General features: G+C 32.8%; 1 protein-coding gene across 1 annotated transcript; it reads right to left on the bottom strand.

Annotated features, from left to right (window-relative positions):
* Positions 1-6,068: 6,068 nt before the first annotated feature.
* Positions 6,069-6,915, bottom strand: LOC133777855 (uncharacterized). Its single transcript, XM_062217605.1, has 3 exons — positions 6,555-6,915; positions 6,396-6,458; positions 6,069-6,286 (listed from the first exon to the last, which is right to left on the bottom strand). The coding sequence occupies exons 1-3, from the start codon at positions 6,913-6,915 to the stop codon at positions 6,069-6,071; spliced, it is 642 nt and encodes a 213-aa protein (XP_062073589.1).
* Between the last annotated feature and the right edge of the window lie 6,907 nt (positions 6,916-13,822).

Genomic DNA, 13,822 nt, shown 5'->3' on the forward strand with positions numbered 1-13,822 from the left:
CTCTTCCAGGTCTGTTTAAGGTTTTAGTTAGGGTTAACATGAACTTCACTATTACATCCAAAGGCGCAGATGACGAAGAGTTCTCAGAGCCCTACCTGTTCAAGTGAACAATTTTGTTGATCCTGCTGATGACTTTGTGTAACAATTGTGTAATTCTCATAGTGTAACAATTGTGTAAAATATTTTAAATATTTGTGTTGTAACATGTAAATAATGTGTAATTCTCTTTTACGTTGCATGCATATGCCACGTATACTTGCATGGTAAGAAATTTGAAATATTGGTGAGGGCATTTTTGTTTTTGGCACGTGAATGAATTATAACACAATTTTTTTATGTAACGATGTACATGTTGTAGTTATAACAGACATCCCACTAGTTTTCGAGAAATTTTGAATAATTTATGCTGTCAAAATCACGGCTCAAGCAATCAGTTGTATGCATATCTGATTTTTTTATACATGTATAAAATAGATTGTTTGAACCTTGGTTCGGGTACAATAAATTATTCATCATTTTTCCAAAAATTGATGGGAAAATCTCCCTACTAAAACATCATCATTTTGCATTTCTTTAAGGTGTCATGAAATGTACGCTTCTCACAAAATTTATTTTAAGACATATTTCATGATCGAAGCACTTTACAAAAGGCATCACGAAAGTGCATCTTTTTGTGACACCGTGTTCTATGATGAAATGCACCACAAAAAGTCTTATTTCTTGTAGCAAATTATGTTAAGCATTGTAATTCACTCTTATTAAAAGCCTTATTAAGCATCCATAGCCACCTATAAATAGGCATTGGATCTCATTAATAATACAAGTAAACTCGAGCAAGCCAAAATGCTATTGAATTACAAACTCAAAGAGAACTTAAGCATTGTGAGTTCTTAGTCAATCTCTTTGTTTTGTTCCTTTTTAGCTTTTTAAATATCTCCTAGTTATAGTTGAAGAAAACTCACGTCAACATTTCTAGTTTCAATGCATGTGCTTATTTACTTTGTTGTGTTCATGTATATGGATTTTGAACAGTAAAATTTTATAAATATGACTAAACTGTCATCAATTATATATACTTAAGTAATTAAATTTGAGTTTGAAACTCATATAATTGAGGACAGTTTGGTCATATTGATCCAATTTAAGTACAGAGTATCAAATATGTACGATTTCAAATTACAGGGTACCAGATGAACATTATTAAAATCATAGGGTACCAAGTATGTATTTCGATAAAACTCATGTTACCAAATGAGCCCTTATTTTTACACTTAAATTTTTTATAGAATAAGATAACCTAGCTGCGAATACGTTATAGTGTAAGATAGTCAAATTTACAATAAAAAACTATGAGATACGACCTTTAATAATTATGTCCAATGAATGTAGTTTAGACAGTAAGAGTGAAAAGATTGAGTACATGGGTATATATTATTGAATGTGCCCACATATTTTTTATGTGAGATAGTACTATAACATAGCTGAATTATTAATTATATATCTTTTAGTAAAATACTCATGATTAATAAAAGGCTATCCTAAAGTTTATACATATTTTATTTTATGATAAAAAAACATGATGAGAACAAGTCAAGGAAGACGGATGAATGTAAATGTGCTTAATTCGTTCTTTTAACACACTTATATGTATGAAATATACGTAAGGTGATGCTTGGTTGGGATAATGAAAAAGATGGAATAATGGAAATGAATCAATTTTTATTCCATTCATTTGTTTGGTTGCATTTTTTACTGTCAAAATATCATTCCAATGAAATAGTTTCTCTACCATTTTGGTGGAAAATGACTATTCTATTTGAAAAATAGAGAAAAAATCATTCAAATGCAAGATTGAAAAAATTTAATAATTTTTTATCAATATTAATTTGTATTCTATTCTATTCATATTTTTTCACATTCTCATTCCTATTCATCTATTCTCATTCCCTCCAATCAAACATCACATATATAAGAAATAGTATAATCAGTTCTCTCTTTAAAACAAATATAAATTGTAATTAAAGAGTGAGGTTTGTGTTCATTGCTTTAAAATTTGATATATATATATATATATCTATAAATACACATATTTATATGTATTAAATGTAATTAATTAGAGTGTGTGAATTCATGAATCATGTGGTTTTGTGGGGGGCCATATGGGTTCGTAGTATTGTCTCTTGATGACATCTAGTTTTTGTTGTTTCCTTCAAAAAGAAAAAATCATTTCACATTTTTTAAGATTTACAATATTATATCTTGGTGGGCTTTGTTTTTGTTTTTCTTTTTTAATTACGAATAAAAAGAGAAATAAGTGTCTACTATAATAATAGAAGTATTATTGGATGCGTACGTGTATGAATCTAAAAGAAATCTATCAAAGTGGAAAACGATAAAACTCATCATTTAATTAATAATTAACATATTAATGCAGAATATTTCATCCCAAAATATTGCATTAACTATTAATTGATATCTTAACTTATTATATAAGTGGCTATCAAACGAAATTTCTTATGCTTAACAACATTTCGTATGTTAAACACAATTTATTAAAATCATTGAACTTTAACAATACCGGTCAATTAGTCATTCAAACCGAAAGGTTTGCTTCTTCTCAGAAAAAAAAAAACTACAACAATTGATCCTTTTCAAATCCAAGCAGTGCAACATTTCAGAAGTCACTATAAAAACTTTTACTTTCAACGACTCTCTACAATGTCTTACACCATTGATGTAAGCCATTAAAATGACTTTACCTACAATGTTTTTCCCAACGAGAGACATTATAGACTTTTAATGTCTCCAAAATAAATTCATAAAACCATTATATTGTTGTAGCGAGTACACAATCTTTGGCATTTACAAAAACAGTACAAATACTGAAAAATTATATCGTGGTTAGAATCTCGTAATAATTTTAGTTGAACCAATACCATTAAAAATATACTATTCAATTTTATCAATACACAAAAACTAATCCTCTCCTTCTCCAATATTTTTTTTCAGGTTTGTTGAAGTGATATAGTTCCATTTCATTAGTGAAGAATTTAAGGAATAATAGAAAGGTTAGTTTAATTGCTTAAACTATATAATTTGAGCATATAAAATTTAAGACACTATATAAGCACATTTCATTTTGTTGTCGTCATTTTTCGTCAACTTCATTATGTAGAGCAATAAGCAACGATTTAGGAAGAACATAATAAATCAAAGATCTTAACGTGGTTCAACAGTTGAAATCTGCCTACATTCACGAATGAAAGCAATTTGGCAGAATTTCTTCTTAATACAAATTTGTCCATGAATACAAATGACCTAGTCCAGACTATTTATAGACCTGGTTGTATGCATATCTTCCCCCAATTCAGGGAAGTTACAATCAAATGTTTAAATTCAAATAATTATCCCCATTAATAATACAAATCAAATGCATTAATTAAATAACGATCCCATAAAAATATGGATCTCATATACGGTGTTGACCAATCCCTAGGAAATAGGGATTTCCTAACAGCTCTCCCGTGTGATAAATGTGTGTTTCATTGAGCTCGAACGTTGTGTTAACGCGCTTTCGAGACTAACCACGCTTCGAGCTCATCATTTCAGTTGTTGCCTCCTCCTCATTCACTAATCCGGTCGAACTCATTCCTCGGAGAAAGTTGGTATCTTCGAGCTTGCAACTCATGCTCGAACACTGATAGCAAATCTGGAACCATTTGTCAATTTATACAAGTGTATTGCTAACATTTGTTATTCTCAAGCTTACACATTACAAGCCTACATCTCAAGCCTATTTATTTGATTTCAAAATTAGGGTGTAACACATCTTAGTAAACCAAAGCCAAACATATAAACTCAAAAGAAAAATCGACCAGGACATTTAATAAAGCAAAATCACCACCACCATCTGCAAACATCCAAACAAAGAGAATGATAATAAAAATCAGGAAACCCAAAATAGAGAAATAATATATATAAATTAAGAAAGCCTCACCCTAAGGGCAGCTAGACATAAGGAGAAAAGTGGAGATTCCCAAATCCGCCCCAAAATCATTAAGAATTTTTAAAAATTGGTAGAATACATACTGTAATTATCATATATATGTTGTCATATACAAAAAATTAAGTTATAATTTATCCAAATGTTAAAAATTGTTTATGCTCTTATAATAGAGTCAAATGTAATCCGTGACTAAAAATATGTATATATATAAAAAAGAAAGAATAGTTATGAATAGCTGATAATAATAAAAAACATATAGTTGTTCTAATATAAATTACATGTTTATTTTATAGTTGGTCTATATGGAAAACAAAATTCTAATTATAATATTGTTGCACATACAAAAAATGCACTAGTATATAATAGCTAGTGTAACAATTATCTTTTGTCTTTCTATCTCTTTTTGAATTTGATGAGATATGTTTGAATTATATATGTGAATATAGTAAAATAGAACTATATAGGGTAGAGGATCACAAAAGAAATGTGCAAATTAAGAGATAATACCCCACAGAACCACAAATGTTTCGTTCTACTCCATTTACATTCTTAATTATATATTATCAAAGCAATTATTAAAGCCATATAAAGAGAAACCTCACCCTCTCCCACTCTAATATACAATTTATATAAATGTATTAATATATATATATGTTTATAATGTTGACAAACCAATTATTAATGACAAATCCAATACACTCAAATCAAAATCGTACCCACTCACTTTAGTTTTGTTTAAAACTTTATATATAAATATATATACATATATTAGGTATTGGGTCATCATTTTTGTCCCTACAAAAGTAATTTTGTTTTTGTCATGTAAAGATAAAAAAAACTTTTATTTTATTTTATTTTTCAATAGAAATGTAAAAATTTTGATCTTTTATGTTTGAAGCTATCCAGTTTGATAAGAAAAATACAACTTTTATATAAATTATTTTTGTGACTGAAAACCACAGTCATCCTTTTAATTTCTTCTGCAACCTCAAGTTCTCTATTTATTTTAGTTTTGGTTTGACTTTAATGGTGTTTATTCTGTATTATAGGCTAAAACTATACTTGGATATTTAAGAGAACCAAGACAATTATATAAAAGAACCAAGGCAACAAGAAATTCTTCTTCAAGTTGTTGGGTATTATTTTCTTTCTTGCTTGTAAAAATTATGTACAGTAAGGTTTTTATTTATGTATATAGTTTTGTTGTGTTCTAACATTGTATGTAATAGATAGATTAATTTCAATTGTAAAAGTTAGTTTTTTAAAAAAAGAAGACAATTAAATTGTTAATATAATTAGCTCATTGTAAAAAATTTGTTATTATAATCTATAAGTTTTTAGATTTGTAAATGTTGACCCTCGTTTTGGTCAACTGACACGGAGTCAAATGCTTTATGTGATGAAAAGTATTGAATAAAATCTAATAGAAAGAAAAATAAACGACACAACAATTTATAGTGGTTCGGCCCCCAGAATTGGTAATGACCTATGTCCACTTAAGCTATTATTGATCTTGATTCTCAAATGAGTGATCAAAGAACTAGGGTTCTTCGAGTTTCACAAGCCTTAGAGGGATGAGTAATACAACCGAAAGATAATAGCCAAAATTATCTTCTAAAGCATAAACAAAAATCAGCCAAAATGTCCCTCCCTTGAGCTATTTCTCTCTATTTATAGGCTCAAGGTGGGTTACATGAATTAGTCAAAGATATTTTCACCTAACTAATTGGATAATCAGGTATAAATGGAAATAATCGCGGATATAGTTACAATTTTACAAGATTACTCATAAAGATACGGATTATACGAGCAGTCTGGTCGTATATAAAACTCAAACGACGTGTCAGGGGAACATCCCTGATCGATGGTCGAACAGAACCTCTGTCAGGTGTCAGCCACGTGTTGAAAATATTTGCCACATCATCCACACCTGTCTTTTGGATAACATTTGCCCCCCAAGTTTATTAATTACGACCAGCAATAAATAAACTTTAGGAAAATGACCCTTCGATTACCCCACCAAATCTGTTAGAGTAGTTCGTGTCTCCTTGGAAAAAGTGACCTATCCACGTCCAATCATGCCTTTTTGCTTCCCAAGCAAACTTTTGACGGCTATCACGCTTCCCCATAATGTGTCCTGTTTAGACTCAATAGCCCAAACATATTTGCCTATCGCCGCCTCATTCCATTCTTTGATTCTTCTTAACCCCAACCCACCTTCTTTTTTGGTCTTACACAAATCCTCCCAATCTACTAATCCTAAACCGCTTGAGTCCACCCCTTTCAAAAGAAAACTTCTACAAACAGAGTTGACTTTTTGTAGAACTTTGAAGGGGAGAATCATTAATTGTGACCAATAAGAATGAATAGCAATGAGAACATAATTTACCAATGTTGCCCGACCTGCATAAGACAAGTTCCTTGAACTCCACACTTTGATTCTTTGCACCATCTTCTCAATCAGAATGTCACATTCAGCATTAGGTAATTTTTTTGGCACAAATCGGTATGCCTAAGTAACGAAATGGCAGTTGGCTCCTTCCAAAACCTGAGGCATCCACCACTCTTTGAACTTCACTTTCAGCCATGTTGCAACAATAAAGTTCAGATTTGGAATCACTTGGTTGTAGACCCGATGTTTGAGATAAAAGTTTGAGACCTTGAAGCATATGGTAAATCGATTTAAAATCACCATGACAGAAAAGCAAGACATCAACCGCAAAGCAAAGATGATTCAATTTTAGTTGTTCACATCTTTCATGGAACTTAAAATCTTCTTTCTCCCCAACCTTCATCATCACTCTTGATAAATATTCCATGCCCAAGACAAAAAGAAGAGGAGACGTTGGGTCTCCTTGACGAAGACCCCGCTTAGCTACAAAGAACCCATGCAAACTCCCATTAAACATAAGACTGAAACGAGGAGTTCTAACTCAAATCATGACTAGATCCACAAACTTTTTCGGAAACTTGAAAGCATTCAGCATCTCTTCAATGAAGTCCCATTCAATTGTATCATATGCTTTCCGTAGATCTAATTTTATCATGCATTTGGGACGCCTTCCATTCCTCCCGTAATGCCTCACCAAGTCCTGACAAATCATAGTGTTATATGCTATGAATCTACCTTGGACAAACCCACTTTGGTTTTGAGCAATGATATCAAGAAGAATCATTCTCAGTCTAGAGCATATGAGTTTGGTTGCAATCTTGTAAATCACGTTGCAACAAGCTATGGGTCGAAAGTCCAAGACAGAGTTCGGGCACTTACCTTTTGGGATTAATGTCAAGGTGGTTGAACTGATTTCTTTAAGGAGCTTCCCAGTATGCAACCAGGAAAGAACTGCTTCACCCACATCTTGCCCAATCATCTCCCAGTTATCTTGATAAAAGAAACTGCTAAATCCATCTGGTCCAGGTGACTTATTCCACGGAATATCAAACGCTGCTCTTTTCACATCCTCATGAGAATAGTCAGACAACAATAATCTGGTGTGGTTTGCATTTATAATCGGCCCTAAAGCCACAATTTGTCTACTAACAGCCTTCCTCCCAATGAGAATACTTCCCAATAAAGTCTTATAAAAGCTTAAAAAAGCCTCTGTTGCTCGGGTTGATGAATCGTGTTACCTTGCTGATCATTAATAGAATATATTCTATTTAAGGCCCTCCTGGAACGGATGCTAGCATGAAATAAGGCAGAATTATCATCTCCATCCTTAAGCCAAAATAACTTGGCTTTTTGCTGAAGGAAGGAGATAAAATTCTGGTGTGCTTCCTTGTGTTGGGCCCGAGAAGTTTTCTCTTTAATGATCAAATCTGCATTAAGGAGGTCTTTTTGCAATTCTTCTTGGTTGTCCAACAAAATCTGCCTTAGCCGCACCTCATTAGCCTATACATCCCCAAACTCATTTTTATTCAGCTTCCTCAACACTTCCTTAAATGCCTTAAGCTTCTGTACCAGTATAAACATAGGAGTACCTTCAATGCGCAAATTCCAAACTTGTTGTAGTTGCTGGGTGAAACCTGGAGCATTTTGCCAAAAACGGAAGTACATAAATGATTTCTTGCCTTGCTGCCCAACTGGATACACCGAAAGCAAAGCGGGACAGTGATCAAACTCTCCTTCCTCCATAAACAATACCTCAACAGTTGGGAATTTATCTAACCATTTCTGATTAGCTAAAACTCGATCAATTTTGGAGTAAATTCTTGTTTCAGCATATCTTGTTTATTCGACCAAGTAAAGAAACTACCTGTGAACTTCACATCCTCCAACTCGCAAGCCTCTATACACTCTTTAAAATCTTTCAAAACCTGTTTCCTTTTGTTCCCCCCGATCCTTTCTTCTACACTCTAAATATCATTAAAGTCACCCAAAACCATCCAAGGTGCCTTCAATTCCTTTTCAATCTCTTTCAAATCTTTCCACAAAATTCTTCTACTCTCCTCATCATTAAAAGCATAGACAAAGGTTGCCATGAAGATTTCCATTCCCGCTCTCGATTGCACCTCTAAATGCATTAATTGGCTAGTACATTTCTTAATGTTTATAAAAAACATATTAGGGTTCCAACTCACCATTATTCTTCCACCTTTGTGCCAGCCGTTATTGGTAGTAAAACACCATCCCGAGAACATATTTACATATACAGCACCCAACTTATGAGCCTGTATTTTGGTTTCAAGGAGACCAACAAGACCAACTTGAAACGAGAAAATCAACCTTTTAACCTCCTCCTGTTTTTGGCGCTTATTGATCCCCCTGACATTCCAACACAATATTCTATCCATTCCCCAAGGGAGGCTCCCCCCTTCCCTGTGCGAACCTCTTCATTCTCAGTCTTAGATCATTCCCTTGTATCTATTAATACCCCAAAATTATTCGACGTATCAATACCTTTCCTTTCCTTCACTTCCATCCGGGCACCTTTAACTCCATTCTTAACTTGTTGAAAGCCATCATCATCTTGTTCCTCGACTATTTTTCCCTTTAAATCCGTCGCTGCCACTTTCTTTTTCTCCACCCATGCTTGCTTTGTCACCTCTTTCTTCTTACACACTGCTGACTTATGCCCATACCAAAACAATGATCACAGAAAATCAGTAGCCACTTGTATTTCACCGGCAAAACAACATCCTGATTCAGTTCATTAGTGAACGAAACTGCATCAGGAAAGGCTTGGTGTAACTACACCTCTATCATCACCCGAGGGAAATTCAATAGCTCTTTGTTCTTTGTCACCTCATCTATCATTAGAGGAGTCCCTAATTGACCAACAATTTTGAAAAGTGTATGTTCCCCCCAATATCTAAGATCCAAACCAGGGATTTTAATCCAAGTAGCTACCGAACAGACATCTGCCCGAGTAAAATCTGTATAGGGATCCCATGCTTTCATTATAATCGAATTCTTGTCAAAGAGCATATATCCGCCATGAAGAACCTCATCCCTGAAAGTCACAGAAGTGAATCTGACAATATGAATTCCTTTAGCTAATACTCCCACCTTATGCAGTCCTTTATCCTTCCACATTTTGTTAGCAAATCCATCAAAAACATGAAAAAGGATATTTGCTCCCAGTACATAGCATACTAAGGCAGAATCCCAAAATTCAATTTCCTCTTTAATGTCTACCATGTCAATTTTAACCCTAGATGAGCATTTCACTTTTGATTCAGACTCTCCAAATCTATTGCTTAAATTCTGTATAATCTTTCCATAATGGAGAATCGGGGATGTGGCATTCTTACCAGATTTAGCCTCTACGTCACCACGTTTTGTCTCTTCCTGCTCCTGATGAGCTCCAAACTCCGAACGAACCTCTTGCTCCCGTTGGATGAGTTTCAGAATCGTTCGGGGAGTAATAGCCTCCTGCTCCACTTTCGTCGTGATCCCTTCTTCCTCCGTCTCATCGCCAAAAATAGAGAGCGCATCCACTCCTATTATCTCCGCCATCGACTTCGATTTGAGGACCTTATCGGACGATGTCGGTCCTCTCTTCCGCGAGATCTTCATCTCGTCCCTTGAACGCCGCTCTTCCTTGGTCTGCCGCGACCCGCCATAGCAACAGCGAAGCTTAAGGTCGAGGATTTCCCTCAGCGAAGTTTTTTATGTATCTAATCTTCAACTTGTTTGTTTGTTTGTTTCAAATCTTTTTGGTGGAAAATAATTAACTATGGGTATTATTACCTTTGCATTAATTATATAATATGCTTTTTTCTCTTTTTTTTTTGGCTTGCTTTCTAAAAAAATCTTGTTAATTAAAAAATATTTTTATGCATTGACTGCAAGAAATATGATCTATTGCGGTAACATTTATCGCTGCAAATGCTCAAAATTGTCGCTACAATATTGCTTAAAAGGTACTATTTATTCATAAAATAAAAGATTAAAATATGGTACCACTGCTGTGTTCCATCGAAATGATTGGAGAGTTGCAGATTTTATATCGACAGACCCCATAAGATGGAATACAAGCTTTATAGAACAATGTTTTTGGAAGATTGATAGTGAACTTATTGGTAATATACACCTCAGTAATCGAGAAGTGCTTGACTGTTTGATTTGTACTTTGATAAGGATGGAGATTACTCTATTCGTACAGGATACAAAACTATTATGGAGTTTGTCCAAGAGGGTTCCTCTTCAACTTCTTGCAACATGATGGAGTGGTGGAAAAGAATATGGCAGCTAGACATCCAAGGAAAAATCAAGATTTTTATATGGAGAGTCTATCACAACATCCTACCTACAGCTGAGGCACTTAGTCATAGAGGAATTGATACTCCAACAAGTTGCTTTGGATGTGGTGCTCAAATTGAAGATGGACCATACGTCCTGGTAGAACTAGACCAATACTCCATCCAGCTGATGTGTCCCTGAGAAACCCGACAGTTAGTCTGCTCAACTAACCTGCAAAAGGGATACGCACAGAACGTACAATGTTCCTAGGGGTTGATACTGTCATTATTCTGACAGATCCTGTCCCAAGAATCTCCCTAACAGCTCACGCGCATCAGTCCGTATCAGCGTACAAGGGACAGTTGTAGTGCTCTACCACACTTAGGCCGGCCCAATGGGCCCAGACTAAACACTATGTATTTACATTCTCCACTTGTATTATAGTTCCATCAGAGGGTAATTATGCTTATATCTTTATTGGATCTAGATTAGTCTGGCCCACACTATATGGCTACCTATAAATAGGTTCATTAGTGCACTATAGCAAGGATTTGATCCAATCCTTTCATGTATGGAAAAACACTGCTGAACTTGCTGAAAACATTCATTGTTAAACTCTCTAAAGCTCGATACAACTGACTCGTGGACTAAGACTGATTAATGCCTCAACCACATAAAATATTTGGCCTTGTTTATTTCATTCCTTTATTCTTACTAGCTCTAATTTATTAATGTATTTATAGTTTTCGAAAAACTCGGTAAATAATTTGTTGTTACTTTTTCTTAATGAATTATTTCACAACATTTAATTTATAACCACATAATAGTTAATAGAAAGAAATTAAGGGGGAAAAAAGGAGAATTTTACAATTATACACCTAGAATTTAAAGTATTTACAAGAAGACCTTCAACAAATAAATTTTGTCGCAACCTTCAACAAAATTATTTACACAAATATCGGTGCCACATCAACATAGCATACTGGATTTTTAAAAATTGGGAAATCTTGCTTTACGATTTTTTTTTGTTTTTCTGGGTTATAAAAAGTTACATTTTGGTTGCTTACGATATTGATAAGATACTAGTTGGTCACTTTCTTTTGATTAAAAGATTTATTTTTAGATCATATTATTTATGTACCTTTTGGTTACCTCGAAAACTCATTTGTAGGCATCTTAATATACCAATTAGTTATTTTTATGTTATATTATGGTACCTTATTATTTAAGATACATTTTTGTAACATTCAAGCTTATTTAAGAAACTAATGAGTTGCTATGTAGTATAATAAGTTACCATATAGTTTATCAATAAAAATTAATTTATTATACTACACGGTACCTTTTAATAGACTTTTTGAGTCAATCATGTAATTTACATGTCTTATTATTAAAATATTTTTACATCACCTTCAAGTCTATTTTAAAAACGAATTAATTATCATATAGAATAAAAAGTTACTCCTATAATTCTAAGTTATCATGAATAACTTATTAGAAAATGATATTATTTAGTATACTGCATAATTACTTTTAAAATGTATATTTTTGTTGCTTTTAAAATCATTTAGGATACCAATTGGTTACATTTTGATATGTGACTAAATTGTGTGGTATGCTACAAATTTATAGCAACTAACAAACTTTGTGAGCTACCAAAAAGAGTCTTTTTATGTTTCATTTAAAAGTTACCAAACAATATCCTAAATAATCTATTATAAAATAGTTACTTGAATGTTTCTAAAATAACTTTAAAGTTGTTCAGAATACTATATGTTATCTTTTAAATGTAAAATAAGAATACAATTTTTGGTATATTAAATTTTGTTTAAGTTTAAAATTTAGTTACTTTTTTGTCAACAAAATATAAAGAAGATGAAACTAAAAAGTAATTTTTTTATTCTAGTCATCTTCTCCAGCGACGGTGAAAAAGCATATGCTTCCCACATATCAAAATGATCACTTTGAAGAATAGGTCACGATGGTACCACTCTTGAGCCCAACCAACTAGAAGTGTGGCCGAATTTTATTTTATTTTGAAATTTTTGCCCCAAATACTCAAAATTTTTCTTTGAATGAGAAACGGTGGAGCTAACATTTCCCTCCCTTTTGACTCATTAATTGCGGACTGTCACTGCAAATGTCAATAATATCACCACAAATACTTATTTTTTACCAATTAAATTTGTGGGATTATCTTTTGAAGCGACATGGTATTATTGCGGGCGACAAGGTGTAGCTGCAATTACTTTTCTTGTAGTAACTAAAATATATTTTTCAAGCAGTGGTCTCAGTTTCCATGGCTACCAAACTACGGCGGTAACTATTTTTCACCTCTGTGATCAACACTAGTTGTTGGAAAATGAGTTGTGGCGTGAGGAGCTTGGTCATCAATGGCTGTCTTGGATTCTTTGACTACTCAAGGGAAACTTACAAAGGAAATTTTTTTAAAAATAAAATAAAATATTAAATAAAACATGCTAACGTACGAAATTATTTTATTTTAGCCCTCATTGTCGTGTTAGAGGGTTAATATTATTTAAGTGGTATTTTGCACATTTGATCTTTGACTAGCTACCTATTTGTGGCGGTTTTATTTTTTGCCTTTTTTAGTTTAGACAACTTAGTTTTCATCGAATTTGTCATTTCTTGGCCGAATCAATATATTTTCTTTAATTTTTTAGTTGCATTTAAATATTTTTTCAAAAAATATATTTAAATGTACTGCACCACAATATTTAATCGAAATCATAACCAAGTGCATAGTCCAACAAATACATCAAATATTTAATTATAAAATCATTTGTATCATATCTTTTGTTTGGGGCATAATCAAGTCTCCATAATAGTAGAAAAATACAAAGAAATAAAAATCTAATGTTTGAATAGTCTATGTTAATCCATATCTCTATTGTTTGATTTGCTTAAATAGCATTCTTTTAATGCAAATCTTATCTAATTGGCTTCCATCTTCACAAGTAAAATTTACTTGGGAATATACTATTTTATCTAATTGAAAAAATAATTTTGACCAAAATTAGGTACAGGGTACCATTTTGATATGAACAACAAAACATATAGTACCATTTCGGTATTTATGAAGACCAAAATTGTATATTTCCAATTTAATT

This window comes from Humulus lupulus, chromosome 5 (genome assembly GCF_963169125.1).
Source record: "Humulus lupulus chromosome 5, drHumLupu1.1, whole genome shotgun sequence".
NCBI lineage: Eukaryota > Viridiplantae > Streptophyta > Magnoliopsida > Rosales > Cannabaceae > Humulus > Humulus lupulus.

What these genes read in the sequence shown, in the direction of transcription:
- LOC133777855 (XM_062217605.1), bottom strand. Translation starts at nt 6,915, where the DNA reads ATGTTTAATGGGAGTTTGCATGGGTTCTTTGTAGCTAAGCGGGGTCTT. An exon ending in AAGAGTGGTGGATGCCTCAG is followed by an intron (nt 6,459 to 6,554) that starts GTTTTGGAAGGA and finishes CTGATTGAGAAG; the next exon opens with ATGGTGCAAAGAATCAAAGT. An exon ending in ATGCAGGTCGGGCAACATTG is followed by an intron (nt 6,287 to 6,395) that starts GTAAATTATGTT and finishes TTCTTTTGAAAG; the next exon opens with GGGTGGACTCAAGCGGTTTA.